Consider the following 22,075-nt stretch of genomic DNA (forward strand, 5'->3'; position numbering starts at 1 on the left):
CCTTGAACTTTGCGACCTTTTGCCACATTTCAGGCTTCCAACATAAAGATATAAAACTGTATTTTTTTGTGAAGAATCAACAACAAGTGGGACACAATCATGAAGTGGAACGACATTTATTGGATATTTCAAACTTTTTTAACAAATCAAAAACTGAAAAATTGGGCGTGCAAAATTATTCAGCACCCTTAAGTTAATACTTTGTAGCGCCACCTTTTGCTGCGATTACAGCTGTAAGTCGCTTGGGGTATGTCTCTATCAGTTTTGCACATCGAGAGACTGACATTTTTTCCCATTCCTCCTTGCAAAACAGCTCGAGCTCAGTGAGGTTGGATGGAGAGCATTTGTGAACAGCAGTTTTCAGTTCTTTCCACAGATTCTCGATTGGATTCAGGTCTGGACTTTGACTTGGCCATTCTAACACCTGGATATGTTTATTTTTGAACCATTCCATTGTAGATGTTGCTTTATGTTTTGGATCATTGTCTTGTTGGAAGACAAATCTCCGTCCCAGTCTCAGGTCTTTTGCAGACTCCATCAGGTTTTCTTCCAGAATGGTCCTGTATTTGGCTCCATCCATCTTCCCATCAATTTTAACCATCTTCCCTGTCCCTGCTGAAGAAAAGCAGGCCCAAACCATGATGCTGTCACCACCATGTGGTGGGAAATCTTTTTGTATCCAAATCCGGCTTTAAACTTCTTCACAACAGTATCTCGGACCTGCCTGGTGTGTTCCTTGTTCTTCATGATGCTCTCTGCGCTTTTAACAGACCTCTGAGACTATCACAGTGCAGGTGCATTTATACGGAGACTTGATTACACACAGGTGGATTGTATTTATCATCATTAGTCATTTAGGTCAACATTGGATCATTCAGAGATCCTCACTGAACTTCTGGAGAGAGTTTGCTGCACTGAAAGTAAAGGGGCTGAATAATTTTGCACGCCCAATTTTTCAGTTTTTGATTTGTTAAAAAAGTTTGAAATATCCAGTAAATGTCGTTTCACTTCATGATTGTTGTTGATTCTTCACAAAAAAATACAGTTTTATATCTTTATGTTTGAAGCCTGAAATGTGGCAAAAGGTCGCAAAGTTCAAGGGGGCCGAATACTTTCGCAAGGCACTGTAACTAAAAAAAGTGTTAAACAAATCAAAATATATTTTACATTTGAGATACTTCAAAGTAGCCACCCTTTGCCTTGACAGCTTTGCACACTCTTGGCATTCTCTCAACCAGCTTCATGAGGTAGTCACCTGGAATGCATTTCAATTAACAGGTGTACCTTCATTTGTAGAATTGATTTCCTCCTTAATGCATTTGAGCCAATCAGTTGAGTTGTGACATGGTAAATGGTGGCAACTTTGAAGAATCTGAAATATAAAATATATTTTGATTTGTTTAACACTTTTTTGGTTACTACATGATTCCATATATGTTATTTCATTGTTGTGACGTCTTCACTATTATTGTACAATATCGAAAATAGTAAAAATAAAGAAAAATCCTGGAATGAGTGTGTTCAAACTTTTGACTGGTACTGTATGTATTTACAGTATGTATGTATGGAGCATAATGTATTTACTGTTTTATTCACATGTTTTCAAGTACTGGGTACAAATCATGCAACCTGTTTCTTGTATAGATTGTATATGATGTGTGTAAAATACTTTTTGAAGATTGTACTGATTATGATGAGCTAATGCTAAACGAAATGACAGATACTGTATGTGTGGCGCCATGTTTGATGACATCATACAATGCATTCTGGTTGTCACATAAACATCTGTTAGACCAAAGATGTTATAACAAAACGAGGTGAAGGGATGGTTCACTCGACTGACTTAGATTGTAAATATCGTTACTCAGGGTTGTCAGCTCAGAGCCCCCTTTCCAGGGGTTTTATTTTGATTTAGCTTGCAGACATCCTCTGTGTTTGCCCCATATTTATTGATAATAACAGTACTATTTCCTGCATCATATCCCCCCAGGATACCTTTCCCCATTCCTACCCCTCATGGACTTGAAATCTCCCACAAATTAAACAAACCCACCCACAAACCTTCCTAAAATAGTTTCACCAAAATCTGCCAACCCTGTTTAGCTTTCACACTACAGTTAGGCTAGGCAGTAGGCTTGTATTTGAGGTGATGATCTGTGAGGTGATGAAATTTGATCTTATTTGTGATTTGTCAAAAACTGTAAACGACTTAAGTAATGTGCTCCGGTTCTTGTATACACTGTAACAAGTACATCAAAGATTTGTAATATGTTGAAAAGTGGCTAAACTAAGTTAATATTTTTCGGACTTAGTTAAAAGAATGTAAAGAATGTAGCTGCTGTTAGCTTAGCTTACACGCATCTCTTTTCTAAACAATATTACATTTTCCCATGTACTCACCAAAGATGTTGTCACGTCCTGACCTTAGTTCCTTTTGTATGTTTCTATTTTAGGTTGGTCAGGGCGTGAGTTGGGGTGGGCATTCTATGTTTTGTTCTTGTGTTTATATTTCTATATGTTTGGCCTGGTATGGTTCCCAATCAGAGGCAGCTGTCAATCGTTGTCTCTGATTGAGAACCATACTTAGGTAGCCTGTTTTCCCCCTCTTGTTTGTGGGTGGTTATTTTCCGTTTCAGCGCAACCTGTTATTTAGACTGGTTTATGGAATGAGTTTGGCTGTGGATGTGTTCCCTGTGATGCTTGGATGATGAAGTTCGCATTTATTTTTTACAATAAAAGGTGAACTTGAGGAATAAAGTTGTGAAGTCCTTTATTTCCAATCAGTACAAAACACTGTTTAGATGCTTTTCAGACAACGACGCTGTTTAGACGTGTTTGCGGCATCATACGTTCTGTTGCTACTTTTCCAATCACATATTTGCGATGGTACGCTGCAGGGGACCACTCAACAATGATACCCTCAAACACCAAGTTAGACATACCTCATTTCAAAATAGACCATCATCACTGTCAATGTCAGTGAATGATAATTACTCACGTTTTACTGGTGAAACTGCATCTGCATGCCAATCATTTGATTGATCTCAAATCAGTGTCATGGAAAAAGCCAATGCATTTCTATCTTATTGAATTATTATTTTTTGAGCGGATTAGAGCAAATGTTAAAAAAATGCAAAAAACGATTAGCCTTTTATTTTGTTTCAGTCAAAGCATACATCCTGAATAGTGGCGGGCTCTGTTGAGTGTTGGCGCATGACCCTTTTTTTGGGGACTATTCAGCTTCAGCTGACCATCCTAAAATGAGCAGATGTTTTTGGTGTAAAATGATTGTTATAGTCCTACTCTGCTATTATATTCTGTTCTGTTCTGTAAAATACAAATGAATCGTTATGTCATCTTGCGAGACATTGATTCAGCTTTGATCTAACTTGACTAAACGAGCACCACTGTGAGAAGTGATCGTCTTCTATTTGTAATGATAACAATAATAATAAGTAGGACTATCAGGCGTAGGCAAACGAATCTTGATGAGTGTTATTTTAAACGATTGGAGCACTCTTCGTGGTTCTGAATGGACAACAAACACCAAGATCACGCAATGATGAAATAGAAGTTGAAGGATAGCTGAATGATAGTTCTGCTATTAGGCCACTTAAGGAAAAAGCCTAATAAGTGTAAGTCTACGTGGTATAGCTAGTTGTAGGCTATAGCCTAATGTAAATACAAATAAATATAGCACTGTATGCGAGGAGAGCTTTAGTTGCGAGTAGGCATTTCAATGTATTGTTTTAGCTTACACTATGTATAATAAATAAACGTTGATTTGATTAGCTTGAACACATGGTTACAATATACCTTATTACAGAATAAAAAATGTTTTAACGGAGGTAAACTATCAATTCATATAATTCATTTGCATAGATTAAATCATCAAATCAATTGCCCAAGTAGTGAAAATAAAATCATTACAACGCAGAATTGAAGGAAATTCATTTAAAAACAGCAATAAAATCAAGCTTTTGGTGTGGTGTAATGCATCTCAATAAACTAGAACCTAAATGCATTATTACCTCCAACTTGGATATATTCAACCAATAGCCATTACAAGCTAAACATCCCAAGCAGGGCAACAGCAACTTCCACAGAGGGTCAGGCTCCTTGGGCTTTGCCGTGGCCACTCTGGTTGTGGGTGTCCTCGTCAGAATGGTGGCACTGTAACCAAGTGGTCAAATATCATTCTGAGTTCCACTGCACAAGAGAGGGTCCGTGGAGTTTTATGAACATGTTGTAATTAAATAGAATTCATTTAGAATGTATCCAAATTAATTTCCCTGAAATAGTTTTACCAGCTCTGTTTATTCTCAAATTGAAAAATATGAGGGAACGCCGCTCATCCGCTCTCCGGCAGCACTACTACACCCCTGGTCACTACAAAGATACATTCTTCTTCTTTTTTTCACCCCTTTTTTCTCCCCAATTTCGTGGTATCCAATTGGTAGTAGTTACAGTCTTGTCTCATTGCTGCAACTGCCATACGGACTCTGGAGAGGCGTCCTCCGAAGCACAACCCAACCAAGCCACACTGCTTCTTGACACAATGCCCATCCAACCCAGAAGCCAGCTGCACCAATGTGTTGGAGGAAACACGGATATCCCTGCCGGCCAAACCCTCCCCTAACCCGGACGACGCTGGGCCAATTGTGCGCCGCCCAATGGGCCTCCCGGTCGCGGCCAGCTGCGACAGAGCTTGGACTCGAACCCAGAATCTCTAGTGGCACAGCTAGCACTGCGATGCGCCACACGGGAGGCCTTAGGCATTCTTCTTAACTCTGTTGCCAGAGAGGAAGGAAACAAACCGCTCAGGGATTTCACCATGAGGCCAATGGTGACTTTAAAAAACTTACAGAGTTTAATGGCTGTGATTGGAGAAAACTGAGGATGGATCAACAACATTGTAGTTAACCCACAATACTAACCTAATTGACAGAGGGAAAAGGATGAACGCCTGTACAGAATACAAATATTACAAAACATGCATCCTGTTTGCAAAAAAGCACTAAAGTAATACTGCAAAAAATGTGGCTAAGCAATAAATGTTTTGTCCTGAATACAAAGAGTTATGTTTGGGGCAAATGCAATACAACACATTACTGGGTCCCACTTCAAGCATAGTGGTGGCTGCATCATGTTAGAGGTATGCTTGTAATCGTTAAGGGCTGGGGAGTTTTTGTAGAATAAAAAAAGAAACGGAATGGAGCTAAGCACAGGAAAGATCCTAGAGGAAAACCTGGTTCAGTCTGCTTTCTACCAGACACTGGGAGATGAATTCACCATTCAGCAGGACAATAACCTAAAAAACAAGACCAAATCTACACTGGAGTTGCATACCAAGAAGACAGTGAATATTCCTGAGTGGCCGAGTTACAGCTTAGACTTCTATGGCAAGACCTGAAAATGCTTGTCTAGCAAGGATCAACAACCAATTTAACTGAGCTTGAAGAACTTTGAAAAGTAAAAATGGGCAAATGTTGCACAATCCAGGTGTGCTCTTAGAGCCTTACCCAGAAAGACTTACAGCTGTAGTCGCTGCCAAAGGTGCTGCTACAAAGGGGTGTGATTAATTATGTAAATGAGATATTTCTGTATTTAATTTTCAATACATTTGTAAACATTTCTAAAAACATGTTTTCACTTTGTCATTATGGGGTATTGTGTGTAGAAGGTAAGCATAAAAAAATATATGTATATATTCAGGCTGTAACACAACAAAATGTGGGTATGAAATACTTTCTGAAAAGGCACAGTAGCCATGTTATTTTTAATCGTTTGTGTTATTCATTACTCACTGCATAATTATTCCTTGAGCTATTATAATAAAAAAATAATAAAAAAAACATTTATCTTCAACTCTGCATTGTTACGGGTCGTAAGTTAGCATTTCACTGTTAGTCTACAACTGTTGTTTACGAAGCATGTCACAAATAAAACATTTAATTGATTGATTTGATTCTATCAGTGTATTGGTGTTTTGTTGCTTGTCGTGTTTTATGTTTTTGTGTGGATCCCAGGAAGTATAGCTGCTGCTTCAACACTGCCATATATCCTCCATTCCACACATTCAATCAGGTGTGTGTGTGTTTACGTCTGCATGTGTGTGTATCTGTGTGTATGTTAGTGTAGTACCTGCTATGAGGAGGGAGGCCTCCAGCGTGACGTCGGGGCCCCGGGGCCCTCTACCCACACACCTGTAGGAGCCAGTGTTTCTGGGCTTCACCTGGGTGATTAGCAGGGTGCCGTTAGTGTACAGGATCACTCTATGGAGAGAGGAGAGGAGAGGGGACACAGGTAGTACTCAGATGAACATCAATACTGCCATTCACTTGCTGATACTCTCAACCAAACCAGAGTACGAATGTAGAAACTGAAGAATGTACGTACATTAAAGGAACATTTCACCCCAAAATTGTCCCAAAATGCATCATACAGGGATGATTTCTGTATTTTGAAAGTTACATATCTTGAAAACTGCTGACAAGCAAAACATTTGGGACTATGTCAACAATGGACTAATGAAACAAATACCAAAATATCGTTTTTGGGTGGAGTTTTCCTTTAATAGAACAGGTTTAGCTATGCAAAGACATATTTTGAATAGGTGATTTTACAGTATGCACTCAGGGTAATACCCTTTTCACACTACCATGCCGACCTGAACCATACTGTGTTGGCTTTGCAGGCTTGGATATTTTCTTTTCAAATGGTCCTTTCCAGCAGGGTTCCAGCTGTGGTGGATTCGTAACCAGGCCAACAGCCTGGCTCAGCTCAGTGTGAAAAGGGTATGTGTCTATTCTATCGGGCCCTGTGTACGCCATGCCCCTTTTCTGGCCCCTGGTAGGGAAAGAGGAGTATCGGTGTGTGTGATGGAGAGGATAAAGACTCTTAACTGTCTGACCTTTTGTCAGCTCAAAGTCTGACAGCTAAGGAGCTTCACATCCAATAACAACACAGAGAGCAAGACAGACTGGCACACCATTATCTATTCTTCCCTCATAGCAATATGATACTAGGTTTCACTGGCTAGCTACTAGACGGACTGCCATTTAAAGCTACAGCCTAAGATTGATGTATCTGTTTTTAAACTTTTAAATGAATGATATATAGCCATTGATTCTTGAATATTAGTTTTTTTTTTTAAATACCAAAATGTAGCTTTAAAGGAAGTGAAATGTGCAGTGAGAAAGAAATGCTATCGCCAAGGCTAGTGCCATGTAATACACATAGATAAAATGTTTAGGTCCCACATACTACATGTATGTAGTATGACTTGCATATAAATTATTTGTGAAGCATTTATGTTGTGCTTATGCATGCTTTATGAATTGCCTATATTAAGCCTTTATATTATATACGTTTTTGTTCGTTTAGAGTACATTAGAGTATTACTTAATTGATGTAAACTTGGGAAAATGATACAAAAGTAGGGACTATTTTCAACACTGTTTGTAACCTAAAAAAAGTAATCACCCAGCTCCCGATCTCTTTGATAGGGATGTGCATGGCAATCCACCATTCATTCTGATCTTAACTCCAACCCGGAAGGACTCTGACATTGTTTACGCTGCTCGTTCCGTGGGAAAGTGAATGCTCCTACCACTGTCTCTCCCAAGCATCTTTTACCGGTGTTTGGCTTACTGCCCCGCATACTGCTTGTATCCACAGCACTAACTTGCGAGGTGGTAATCTCCCGCTCGTTTAGTGAAGTGCAGCCAGGATCCATACAGTGAGCAAGTTCTCCGCCTTCTCTCTGTTTATCGTACTGGTGCATGTGTGTCGATTGTGTGTTTGCCATTTCACTGGCGGATCGTCTGAGACCAGCCGTCCGGACAGCTGATGAAACTGAGGAGTATTTCTGTCTGTCATAAAGCCCTTTTGTGGGGAAAAACATATTTTGATTGGCTGGGCCTGGCTCCCCAGTGGGTGGGCCTGGTTCCCAAGTGGGTGGGCTATGCCCTTAACTGCCCAAACATGGCTGCCCAGCATGGCTGCCCACCCCTGCCCAGTCACGTGAAATCCATAGATTAGGACCTAATGTATTTATTTCAATTTACTTAATTCCTTACATGAAATGTTAAATCAGTAAAATTATTGAAATTGTTGCATGTTGCATTTCTTTTTGTGTTCAGTATATGATGTACACGGTCCAGCCCCACATAAAGACTGGTAGCCGAACGTTAGCCTTCACGTGTGTAGCTTGTTGTTTATGTTGGCCAATAAAAGCGGCAAAGAGGCTCAATGTGTAGCAAGTCAAGTGAGAGTTCACTAATGCAATGCAAGATGGAAGAAAATTAAGGAATTGAGAAGGATAGAAGGAAATGAGAAGGAGTAAGCGACAACGAGCCATCAACAGGTAGGCTGTTGTTTTATCTGAATAGGTTTGGGGAGAAACCTATGGCCTCAATCAGCCAAGCTAAATACAGCTGGCTTGCTCTTCCTCCATCTGCTCACTTCTTAGCTCGCTCCCATCTCACACATACCACCCCCTTCGGATAAAGTACCCGCCTCTCCCCCTCGCGCAGCAGTACCAGTCAAAAGTTTGGACACACTTACTCAGTCAAGGGTTTTTCTTTATTTTTACTATTTTCTTTAGTGTAGAATAATAGTGAAGACAACTTAACTATGAATTAACACACATAGAAACATATAGTAAATCCAAAAAGTATCAAACAAATCAAAATATATTTTATATTTGAGATTCTTCAAAGCAGCCACCCTTTGCCTTGATGACAGCTTTGCACACTCTTGGCATTCTCTCAACCAGCTTCACCTGGAATGCTCTTGAAGGAGTTCCCACATGTGACCGACCACCTTGATTCTGTCTTATGTAGGTGTAGCTGCTTTTATCCAGTGTTTTTTTGACATTGGATAAAAGCAGAGACACAGAGCTACAAAGTGGTATATTATACACTGCATTTGAGGAACAATGGGAAAGTCATTCTGCTTTGAAAGTTGATAAACTTGTAACTTCACTTTTGAGAAAATGGCATTTGAATGTTTTGGTACACCTACTGGAGAGCTCTTATTTGTCTTCTTTGCTGGATATTCAACCAAAAAATAATTTAAATAGTGAAATTATTTAAAAACCCCCATCTCTACTCTCTGATAACACACCATGTCTACACAGACAGGCACACAATCATACACGCATGCACACACACACTTTTCAGCAGCTTTGAACAAACCCTTCTATTTTGGTAGCTTTTATTTTGGTACACCAATGATCTCGCCCATGAGGCTAAAATCCTAGTTTTTTCTCAACTCTAAACAACCTTGAAAATCCAGTGAGATTCCAGGTTCTCCTTGGTTTCAAGCATCTGAATCAAATGAACGTCAAATATTATTCACATATATCCCCTTCAGCTGTGTCTACCATCCAGGTACAAGGCCAGCAGTCAAAACCCCTACAAGAAAGAAGTGCTCCCCAGATATTACCCCAGAAGAGATCAATAAACCCAGATACCCACAAACACAAACCCCTTAGGCTGCTCTAAGACACCGCAGCCTGAGATCCCTGTTCACTTCATTGAAGACAGCAAGAGATGTGTGTACAGGACAAACACAGCTGAACATATAAGCTGTGTGTGTGCGTGCCAGGGTTATTATAGTAAAGGAAAATTAATCATAACAAAATAATATTTAGCGGGGCCACCCGAGTGGCGCAGTGGTTTAATTAAGGCACTGCATCGCTCTAGCGACTCCTGTTGCCGGCCGGTCGCCAGTTGAGCAGTGTTTCCTCCGACACATTGGTGCGGCTGGCTTCTGGGTTAAGCGATCAGTGTGTCAAGACGCAGTGTGGCTTGACAGGGTTGCAGCGATTGGGACAAGACTGTAACTACCAATTGGATATAAAAAAAGTAACAAAGATTATAACTTTTTTTTTTTAGCAAACTCAAATAAAATTATATACAAACACGTTTGAAAAACTACAACTATTCTAAGAGACAACTATATCAACAGACCATTCTGCCACCCCTGGTCTCTTGGCCCTCCCACCCCTAAGGGAGGGCACCTCCCATTCAGACTAGTCAAAGCTCTTCTCTGTCCTGGCACCCCAACGGTGGAACCAGATTCCTCCTGAAACTAGGAAAGCAGAGTCCCTGCCCATCTTCCGAAAACATCTGAAACCACACCTCTTCAAATAGTACTTTAAATAATCTCACAGCACCCCCCACCCCCAAAAAAGCCTTTTGTGAACTAACACTTAACTCCCCCCTTACTAGCTCTGACTGCTGATAGCTACTTCACTGAGGAACAATGTACTTAGTATGACTGAAATATGTGGTTGTTCCACCAAGCCATCTTAAGATGAATGCACTAACTAAGTCGCTCTGGCTAAGAGCGTCTGATAAATTATGAAAACGTAAAAGTACACTGCAACTATCTCTGACTCCAAAACGAACTGAAATAAATAAAAAATAAAAAAACATCCCGAATTATGTTCAGTTTTAGTGCAAATATTGAATGTGGTTTTCAAACTTTTTTTTCTAATGTGGTTTAAGCTTCTAAATCTGGCGGGTCACATTGAAATGTACTTTATAATTAAAAAGGTAGACTCCAAATCAAATCAGAACCACAGATATTGGGTGTGTTTGAATGGTATGGTTAAATCAACCGACTGCAGAAGAAAGTCAAGGAGTGAAATCGGGGGAGGTGCATCTGCGACAGCGGAAAGTCGGGACACCAATGTGGTTTTCCAACAGCAAGGCCAAGATCAACATGTCAGTGTTGCCATTGTTTCTAAAAAGGTTTTCATTATGATGCCGAAATTAACATGTATCACACCCCCATTTTACACATTCAAACTGAAATCATAATATAATATGTGTACATTGTACAATCAATAAGTGAGAGAGAGACTCAAATATCACATTTGTGTATATCCATCCACTGTACACAAATACATCGTGGTAAATTGGTTCCTGTTTTGGTCATGTCTTGGGTCACGTGTGGGTCAAAAAAACCAACTAATGATTGGTTGACAATAGAGCCTCCGCAATGCCGGTTGATGGCTGCAAGATGAAGTTGGCGAAGAGCAACTGCAGAAACTTGCAGTCATGACCTTTGATCACATGATTTTTGTAAAGTTCATGCAGTCGACAATGGGCGCAAGTCCCAGGCCCCAAGGTTCCGGTCTAGAAGCACGCTTTCCACTGTACCCATACGGCACTTTCGGTATTGCAGTTTAAGTCTGGGACAGTAAGACAATTCCCATAGATGGTCCCATAGAGAAGTAAAATAAGAAAATTCCAAATAAGACACTAGTCATCACCTTTGTACACAAAACCTACATTTAATTATTCAAGTAATAGTCTTAGAGGCTGATTTTTCTTCATCACACAGTGGAAGATAATACATTTTTTATATTCATCCAGTCTGTCATGTTTCTAGATGCTGTCGCAAGTTAATTTATAAGCTCAGTGGCAAGTAGGAAAATGTTTATCCCAGAATGCAACACTTTGAAAGGCCATCAATTGTTGGTCACCGACTTGGCAAAAGTGATCCACTTGAACGCTCCCATTGAGATGAACATGATACAAGACCTTTCTCTCTCACAGTCAAACAAGATTATCTACGCATGTGCACGTCACGCTGCTTCAACGTGGTGGCTACCGGACCAAATAAGTGTAGAAGTTTAGCCTTCTGAACTGTTCCTGTTTACTTCATGTATCTACATCATCTCACTGTGTCTACCGTTAAACCTAACCGAAACTATGACCTGACCCATCACCTTATGAATTACTCCCAAACAGAGGCAAGTGCCAAAAAACACAAAACTATACAACACATAAATGGTAGGGATGGGCGTCTTTCCCTTTCAAGACTATTCAATACATATCTAGATACATGGGCATCGATACGATACAGGAATGATACAGTTCATTTTAGTTTGAAACCAATCGGTGAAATTCGGTATGATTAGAGAACGAGTCAAAGCAATTCAGTTCAATGCAATACGATTCTATTATAAATAAAAATCTGCTGCTGATGGATCTCTTGAGCTGGGCCTCTCTGGATATGTCTGAGCTGACGTGTGTATATATATATATATATATATATATATATATATGTTAGGGATGTGACAAATGGACAATTATTCATGACGTTTAAACAGACATTTCCCCCCCATAAAAATAATAAGAAAAAAACATAACATTTCATGTAAATTCACCAGTGGTGTAAAGTACTTAAGTAAAAAAATACTTGAAAGTACTACTTAAGTAGTTTTTTGCACTTTACTATTTATATTTGACAACTTTTACTTTACTACATTCCTAAAGAAAATTATGTACTTTTTACTCCATACATTTTCCCTGACACCCAAAAGTACTCGTTACATTTTGAATGCTTAGCAGGACAGGAAAATGGTCTAATTCACACGCTTATCAAGAGAACATCCCTGGTCATCCCCACTGCTCCTGATCTGGCGGACTCACTAAACACACGTTTCATTTGTAAATTATGTCTGAGTGTTAGAGCATGCCCCTGGCTATCTGTAAATAAAAAACAAGAAAATAATGCAGTCTGGTTTGCTTTATATAAGGAATTATTGATATTTACACTTTTACTTTTGATACTTAAGTACATTTTAGCAATTACATTTACTTTTGATACTTAATTACATTTAAAACCAAATACCTATTTACTTTTACTCAAGTAGTATTTTACTGGGTGACATTCACTTTTACTTGAGTAATTTTCTATTAAGGTATTGTCATAACTCTCCTGTGACGATATGAAGGATCAGGTTACTGTCACGGCCGTCAAAAGAAGTGGACCAAAGTGCAGCGTGGTGAGCGTACATTTACTTTTATTTAAAAATGTTGCCAACAAAACAACAAACGAAAGAAACAACCGTGAAGCTTCCAGGGCTAAGTGCCACAAACAAAGTTAACTACCCACCCCGAAAGGAGGGCACCCTCGTTGGAGGCTCCGGACTGGAGGCCGTCGCTGGAGGCTCCGGACTGGAGGACGTCGCTGGAGGCTCCGGACTGGAGGACGTCGCTGGAGGCTCCGGACGGGAGGACGTCGCTGGAGGCTCCGGACTGGAGGACGTCGCTGGAGGCTCCGGACTGGAGGACGTCGCTGGAGGCTCCGGACTGGAGGACGTCGCTGGAGGCTCCGGACTGGAGGACGTCGCTGGAGGCTTCGGACTGGAGGACGTCGTTGGAGGCTTCGTGTCATGACTCCTCATTGGAGGCTTCGTGCCATGATTCCTCACTGGAGGCTTCGTGCCATGGATCATCACTGGAGGCTTCGTGCCATGGATCATCACTGGAGGCTTCGTGCCATGGATCATCACTGGAGGCTTCGTGCCATGGATCATCACTGGAGGCTTCTTCCTGGGCGCAGGCACAGGACTCACCAGGCTGGGGAGACACACAGGAGGCCTGGTGCGTGGGTGGGCATCGGATACACTGGGCCGTGAAGGCGCACTGGCGGTCTTGAGAGCAGAGCTGGCACAACCCGTTCTGGCTAGATGCCCACTTCCACCCGGCAAATGCGGGACGCTGGCACAGAGCACACCAGCCTGTGAATGCTCACTCGAGACACCACAAGTAATTCGCTGACTTGCCTCCTCATATCGCCGCCGCTCCGCCTTAGCTCCCCAGCCTGCGTCCAGGGTCCCTTTCCGTCCAGGATCTCCTCCCATGTCCAGGAGTCCTCTTTACCACGCTGTTTGGTCCTTTGGTGGTGGGTAGTTCTGTCACGGCCGTCAAAAGAAGTGGACCAAAGTGCAGCGTGGTGAGAGTACATCTACTTTTATTTTAAAATGTCACCAACAAAACAACGAACGAACGAACGAACGAACGAACGAGAAGCTTACAGGGCTAAGTGCCACTAACAAAGTTAACTACCCACCCCGAAAGGAGGGAAAAAGGGCTACCTAAGTATGATTCCCAATCAGAGACAACGATAGACAGCTGTCCCTGATTGAGAACCATACCCGGAAAACACATAGAAACACAAATCATAGAAATAAAGGACATAGAATGTCCACCCAAATCACACCCTGACCAAACCAAAAAAAGGCTCTCTAAGGTCAGGGTGTGACAGTTACAGTGGGTTCGCTCTACAGTGTGCTATCTCTCTCGAAGAGGGGGAGAGCGGGAAGTCGGCTGTTTTATGGTGGTCGTAAAATACGATGCCTCTATGCTCTGTAATGTTCGAGTTTGGAATGTAAACTGTAGAACACAGAGAGACACTTGGACAATCAAAAGTTTGAATAATTAAGCAATATTTATATTTTTGAGAATGTGGGAATGGTCCAGGGGTATTTAAAGAACAATCCTGTCAAAGTTGTTTCATTTGGTGACCTCATGAAAGAGAGGAGACCCACATTACTGTATCTCTGGTTGTGTACACCTTCCAATTATGGGGTTTACATCTGATGGTTGTGTAAAATATATGATTACATATTAAACTATTTGTGAAAAGATGAGAGCATGGATTTTCATATACAGTTTACTAGTCAGTGGTCACACCCCCGTGGGCACGGACATCACATTAGGCGTTATAGAACCGCCCCTTCTTCCACAGTATAAAACCCACTTCCTACAAAATGTACATTAAGTCAGAGAACGCCGGTATCGAGTCCCCACTTTGGAACGGCTACAATTCTATGGGCCATCAGAACAGAAAATATGGAGCTGACGCTACATGTTGAAATGGTTAAGAACTACAATTGTATAGACCCAGGAGACCAGACAGCGTGTAGTGTTGGCTACCCGGCTGGAAATTGTGAAACTCTGAGACTATCGATCACTACAGAATATGAGCAAACCCTAGACTTAGAATTACTAGTCTGCAGCTGGAAATTACGTAAATCTAGTACGAGAATACCGACAACCGCGGAAGCATCCATTCTATGCAACAACCATCTGTACGCCTGGCGTATCCATAACAACAGACACTATCCAGAGCAGCAGAGAAAGCAACAACTCCGAAAGACATTGTAACTTCTGGGGACGTTAACCATAGACTCTCTGATGAACTGACTCTCCAGCAGACGGACTGGCGATTCCAACAGAGAAGACAACGACAACATACGGGCGTAAATATATACATTCCAATTATTTCCGAATGAGCGGCCGTTCATGTGCAAAGGATTTGCATTTCAATGACTATAATTATCGACTGTGTGTAGTGAATCCATTTTGTCATTCCCGCTTTTTATCTGTCCCCACCCCTTCCATTATCACCCCTTCCATTGTCTACCAAGCCATCATACTGGTTTAGCCCACTAGGGACTTATCAATGCATTGTGTTAGTAACCAATAACTATATTGTTTGTTTATGTATTTCTGTGATTTGTTTACTTAGTCAGTAAATAAAAAATTAGGCCAATTTGTATATCGCTGATTCATTTTGGAGACTAGGGTTCGTGCAGATATCCAAGGGTTTGCGACGTTCAGTAATGAGAACTGATGAGGTAATAATGACACATTAATAGAAGACTAATCGATAAGATATGAAAATAGCTGTAGAGTTGATTCGGGAAATAGAGACTCTATAAACATTTTCCCGTGGTGCCCCGACTTCCTAGTTAATTAATTAAAGTTGACATGATTAGTTTAATCACGTAATAATAATTACACATAGAGAATTGATTTGATAAAATAACAGACTTCACATTTAATTATAGTCACAGACCGACATCATCTTTACTTTCACACAAGTATAAAAATTGGGTACTTTTTCCACCACTGGAATTCACAATTACAATTCACAATTCATCGCACTTCCCACGCGGAGAGTGAAAATTGTATAATTTATGCTGCTGCTGCTCTTGCTTTTCACAAGAGTGGTGCATGTAGCTTGTTGTTGTTGTCGTCCAATCACGAGTCATCAAAGGCTACATTCATAGAGCTAGAGCCATGTGGCAAGTTATTAGGAGACATCTACACTACCGTTTGGGGTCACTTAGAAATGTCCTTGTTTTCTATGAAAACATACATGAAATTAGTTGCAAAATTAATAGGAATTGTAGTAAAGACGTTGACAAGGTTATAAATTATGATTTTTAATTGAAATAATAATTGTGTCCTTCAAACTGCTTTCGTCAAAGAATCCTCCATTTGCAGCAATTACAGCCTTGCAGACCTCCGTCATTCTAGTTGTCAATTTGTCAAGGTAATCTGAAGAGATTTCACCCCATGCTTCCTGAAGCAACTCCCACAAGTTTTATGGGCACTTTTACGTACCATACGGTCAAGCTGCTCCCAAAACAGCTTAACCTCTTGAAGCTAGGGGGCACTATTTTTATGTTTGGAAAAATAATGTTCTCAAAGTAAACGGCCTATTTCTCAGGACCAGATGCTAGAATATGCATATAATTGACAGATGATAGTGTCACGTTCTGACCTTTATTTCCTTTGTTTTGTATTTATTTAGTATGGTCAGGTCGTGAGTTGGGTGGGCAGTCTATGTTTGATTTTCTATGATTTGGGGATTTCTATGTTTCGGCCTAGTATGGTTCTCAATCAGAGGCAGGTGTCATGTATATATTTTAAAAACAACCTGAGGATTGATTATAAAAGACATTTGACATGTTTCTTTGGACATTACGGGTATAATTTGGAATTTGTCTGCGTTGTCGTGACCGCTCTTTCCTGTGGATTTCTGAACATAATGCGCCAAACAAACGGAGGTATTTTGGATATAAAAATAATCTTTATGGAACAAAATGAACATTTGTTGTGTAACTGGGAGTCTCGTGAGTGAAAACATCCGAAGGTCATCAAAGGTAAACAATTAATTTGATTGCTTTTCTGATTTTCGTGACCAAGCTACCTGATGCTAATTGTACTTAATGTTTTGTCTTGCAATCGATAAACTTACACAAATGCTTGGATTGCTTTCTCTGTAAAGCATCATTTCAAAATCTGAGACGACAGGTGGATTAACAAAAGGCTACGCTGTGTTTTGCAATATTGCACTTCATGAATATGAATATTTTTAGTAATATTATTTGACTGAGGCGCTATGCTATTCAGGGGTTGCTGATGACAATTATCCCGCTTAAGGGATGGGTAGCGTCGAAGTTAATAGGGTTGAGATCCATTGACTGTGCTGGCCACTCCATTATAGCATAGTTTGGAGCTGTGCTTTGGGTCATTGTCCTGTTGTAGGAGGAAATAGGCTCCAATTAAGCTCCGTCCACAGGGCTTACTTTATTTAACTTTTATTTAACCAGGTAGGCCAGTTGAGAACAAGTTCTCATTTACAACTGCGACCTGGCTAGCATTAACACTGCAGTGATAAATGTGCAGATGATGATGTGCAAGTAGGTGCAAAAGAGCAAGAGGATAAATAACAATATGGGGATGAGGTAGTTGGGTGTGAAATTTACAGATTGGCTGTGTAAAGGTGCAGTGATTAGTCAGCTGCTCTGACAGCTGATGCTTAAAGTTAGAGAGGGAGATATAAGACTCCAGCTTCAGTGATTTTGCAATTCATTCCAGTCATTGGCAGCAGAGAACTGGAAGGAAAGGCAGCCAAAGGAAGTGTTGGCTTTGGGGATGACCAGTGAGATATACCTGCTGGAGCGCGTGCTACAGGTGGGTGTTGTTATGGTGACCAGTGAACTGAGATAAGGTGGGGCTTTACCTAACAAAGACTTATAGATGACCTGGAGCCAGTGGGTTTGGCGACGAATATGAAGTGAGGGCCAGCCAACGAGATAGACTACATCCAGTTTGCTGAGTAGAGTGTTGGAGGCTACTTTGTAAATAACATCGCTGAAGTCAAGGATTGGTAGAACAGTCAGTTTTACGAGGGTATGTTTGGCAGCATGAGTGAAGGAGGCTTTGTTGAGAAATAGGAAGCTGATTCTAGATTTAATTTTGGATTGGAGATGCTCGATGCGAGTCTGGAAGGAGAGTTTACAGTCTAACCAGACACCTAGGTATTTGTAGTTGTCCACATATACTAAGTCAGACCTGTCCAGAGTAGTGATGCTAGTCGTGTAGGTGGGTGCAGGCAACAATCGGTTGAAGAGCATGCATTTAGTTTTATTAGCATTTAAAAGCTAATAAAAAGAAGGGCCAGAGTTATACAGAATGGTGTCGTCTGCGTAGAGGTGGATCAGAGAATCACCAAGGCTATTGAGTCTGCCGATAAGAATGAGATGATTGATAGAGTCGAAAGCCTTGGCCAGGTCGATGAAGACGGCTGCACAGTACTGTATCTTATCGATGGCGGTTAGGATATCGTTTAGGACCTTGAGCGTGGCTGAGGTGCACCCATGACCAGCTCAGAAACCAGATTGCATAGTGGAGAAGGTACGGTGGGTCTGTTTGTTAACTTGGCTGTCGAAGATTTTAGAAAGGCAGGGCAGGATAGATATAGGTCTATAACAGTTTGGGTCTAGAGTGTCTAACCCTTTGAAGAGGGGGATGACCGCGGCAACTTTCCAATCTTTGGGGATCTCAGACGATACGAAAGAGAGGTTGAACAGCCTAGTAATAGGGGTTGCAACAATTTTGGCTGATAATTTTAGAAAGAGAGGGTCCAGATTGTCTAGCCCAGCTGATTTGTAGGGATCCAGATTTTGCAGTTCTTTCAGAACATCAGCTGTCTGGATTTGGGTGAAGGAGAAGCAGTGGGGGGCTTGGGCAAGTTGCTGCAGGGGGTGCTGAGATGTTTGCCGGGGTAGGGGTAGCCAGGTGGAAAGCAGGGAGGAGGCTTCTAATGTTAACATGCATGAAACCAAGGCTTTTACAGTTACAGAAGTCAACAAATGAGAGCCCCTGGAGAATGGGAGTGGTGCTGGGGGCTGCAGGGCCTGGGTTAACCTCTACATCACCAGACGAACAGAGGAGGAGTAGGATAAGGGTACGGCTAAAGGCTATAAGAACTGGTCGTCTAGTGCGTTCAGAACAGAGAGTAAAAGGAGCAGATTTCTGGGCGCGGAAAATTAGATTCAAGGCATAATGTACAGACCATGTATGGTAGGATGTGAGTACAGTGGAGGTAAACCTAGGCATTGAGTGACGATGAGAGCGGTTTTGTATCAAGACTCACCAGTTAAGCCAGGTGAGGTCATTGCATGTTTGGGGAGTGGAACAAAAGGGCTATCTAAGGCATATTGGGCAGGGCTAGGGGCTCTACAGTGAAATATGATAATAGTCACTAACCAAAACAGCAATAGACAAGGCATATTGACATTAGGGAGAGTCATGTGTAGCCGAGTGATCATAGGTTCCAATAAGTAGCACTAGATGAGTCAGGGAGCCAATTCTGTAGTCGCTGCTACGCTAGGTGAGCTGGAGACACGGCGATTCAGACAGCTAGCGGGCTAAGGCTAGCTGATGGGCATCCATTGACGTTGCAGCGGAAGAGCCTGTTGAAACCACCTCGGACAGTTACGTCGGCAGACCAGTTGTGATGGATCGGCGGGGCTCCGTGTCGGCAATAAAGGGTCCAGGCCAAATGGCAAAAGAGGTATTGTAGCCCAATAATTGGCTGGTGGATGTTTTTGGCTAGCTGGGAGATGGGCCTAGCTTGAGGCTAGCTCCAGGCTAACTAATGCTTGCTTCGGAACAGAGATGTTAGCCAGGAGTAGCCACTCGGATAGCTGCTAGCTAGCTGCGATGATCCGGTGTAAAGGTTCAGTGCTTGCAGTAGGAATCCGGAGATGTGATATAGAAAAAGCAGTCCGATATGCTCTGGGTTGATAACGCGCTGTGCAGACTGGCAGGAATTGACCGGGTTGAGGCTAGCTAATGTCCGAGTTAACGGCGAGGACGGCTAGCAGTGGTTAACTGACTATTAGCTAGTAGCTAGTTAACTAGCTAGCTTCTGAAGGTGGTTCTGGTTCTAAAGTATAAAAATAGCAGATCCGTACCACATTGGGTGAGGCGGGTTGCAGGAGTGTATATTCAGTCCATAGATAGAAAGTGAGATTAAAATATATTTGAAGGAAACGATATATACACGGGAAAAGACAAAAACACACATCCGACTGCTAGGCCATCTTGGATAAGTGGGCATGCATTGCAAAATGGAATGATAGCCTTTCTTCTTCAATATCCCTTTTACCCTGTACAAATCTCCCACTTTACCACCACCAAAGCACCCCAGACCATCACATTGCCTCCACCATGCTTGACAGATAGGGTCAAGCACTCCTTCAGCATCTTCTCATTTTTTCTGTGTCTCACAAATGTTCCTCTTTGTGATCTGAACACCTCAAACTTAGATTTGTCCATAACACTTTTTTCCAATCTTCCTTTGTCCAGTGTCTGTGTTATTTTGCCCATCTTAATCTTTTATTTTTATTAGCCAGTCTGAGATATGGCTTTTTCTTTGCAACTCTGCCTAGAAGGCCAGCATCCCGGAGTTGACGTTGAGACTGGTGTTTTGAAGGTACTATTTAATAAAGCTGCCAGTTGAGGATCTGTGAGGGGTCTGTTTCTCAAACTAGACACTCTAATGTAATTGTCCTCTTGCTCAGTTGTGCACTGTGGCCTCCCACACCTCTTTCTATTCTGGTTAGGGCCAGTGTGTGCTGTTCTGTGAAGGGAGTAGTACACAGCGTTGTATGAGATCTTCAGTTTCTTGCCAATTTCTCGCATGGAATAGCCTTAATTTCACAGAAAAATAATAGACTGACGAGTTTCAGAAGAAAGTGCTTTGTTTCTGGCCGTTTTGAGCCTGTAATTGAACCCACAAATGCTGATGCTCCAGATACTCAACTAGTCTAAAGAAGGCCAGTTTTATTTTTTATTTATTTATTTTTTATTTATTTAACCAGGTAGGCTAGTTGAGAGGCTGCGACCTGGCCAAGATAAAGCATAGCAGTGTGAACAGACAACACAGAGTTACACATGGAGTAAACAATTAACAAGTCAATAACACAGTAGAAAAAAAGAAAAAAAAGAGAGTCTATATACATTGTGTGCAAAAGGCATGAGGAGGAAGGCGAATAATACAAATTTAGCAGATTAACACTGGAGTGATAAATGATCAGATGGTCATGTACAGTGCCTTGCAAAAGTATTCGGCCCCTTTGAACTTTGCAACCTTTTGCCACATTTCAGGCTTCAAACATAAAGATATAAAACTGTATTTTTTTGTGAAGAATCAACAACAAGTGGGACACAATCATGAAGTGGAACGACATTTATTGGATATTTCAAACTTTTTTAACAAATCAAAAACTGAAAAATTGGGCGTGCAAAATTATTCAGCCCCCTTAAGTTAATACTTTGTAGCGCCACCTTTTGCTGCGATTACAGCTGTAAGTCGCTTGGGGTATGTCTCTATCAGTTTTGCACATCGAGAGACGGACATTTTTTCCCATTCCTCCTTGCAAAACAGCTCAAGCTCAGTGAGGTTGGATGGAGAGCATTTGTGAACAGCAGTTTTCAGTTCTTTCCACAGATTCTCGATTGGATTCAGGTCTGGACTTTGACTTGGCCATTCTAACACCTGGATATGTTTATTTTTGAACCATTCCATTGTAGATTCTGCTTTATGTTTTGGATCATTGTCTTGTTGGAAGACAAATCTCCGTCCCAGTCTCAGGTCTTTTGCAGACTCCATCAGGTTTTCTTCCAGAATGGTCCTGTATTTGGCTCCATCCATCTTCCCATCAATTTGAACCATCTTCCCTGTCCCTGCTGAAGAAAAGCAGGCCCAAACCATGATGCTGCCACCACCATGTTTGACAGTGGGGATGGTGTGTTCATCTGTGTTGCTTTTACGCCAAACATAACGTCTTGCATTGTTGCCAAAAAGTTCAATTTTGGTTTCATCTGACCAGAGCACCTTCTTCCACATGTTTGGTGTGTCTCCCAGGTGGCTTGTGGCAAACTTTAAACGACACTTTTTATGGATATCTTTAAGAAATGGCTTTCTTCTTGCCACTCTTCCATAAAGGCCAGATTTGTGCAATGTACGACTGATTGTTGTCCTATGGACAGAGTCTCCCACCTCAGCTGTAGATCTCTGCAGTTCATCCAGAGTGATCATGGGCCTCTTGGCTGCATCTCTGATCAGTCTTCTCCTTGTATGAGCTGAAAGTTTAGAGGGACGGCCAGGTCTTGGTAGATTT

The 22,075-nt window shown here is 41.5% G+C and overlaps 1 protein-coding gene across 1 annotated transcript in view; it reads right to left on the reverse strand.

The window, feature by feature from the left end:
• Window positions 1–22,075, reverse strand: part of LOC110525690 (inactive tyrosine-protein kinase 7) — a 209,750-nt gene that overhangs the window by 40,482 nt on the left and 147,193 nt on the right. The window contains exon 6 of the mRNA XM_036980912.1: window positions 6,145–6,275. Coding sequence (XP_036836807.1) covers window positions 6,145–6,275 — 131 coding nt within the window. The remainder of the gene's footprint in view (window positions 1–6,144; window positions 6,276–22,075) is intronic.

This window comes from Oncorhynchus mykiss, chromosome 1, assembly GCF_013265735.2.
Source record: "Oncorhynchus mykiss isolate Arlee chromosome 1, USDA_OmykA_1.1, whole genome shotgun sequence".
Lineage (NCBI taxonomy): Eukaryota > Metazoa > Chordata > Actinopteri > Salmoniformes > Salmonidae > Oncorhynchus > Oncorhynchus mykiss.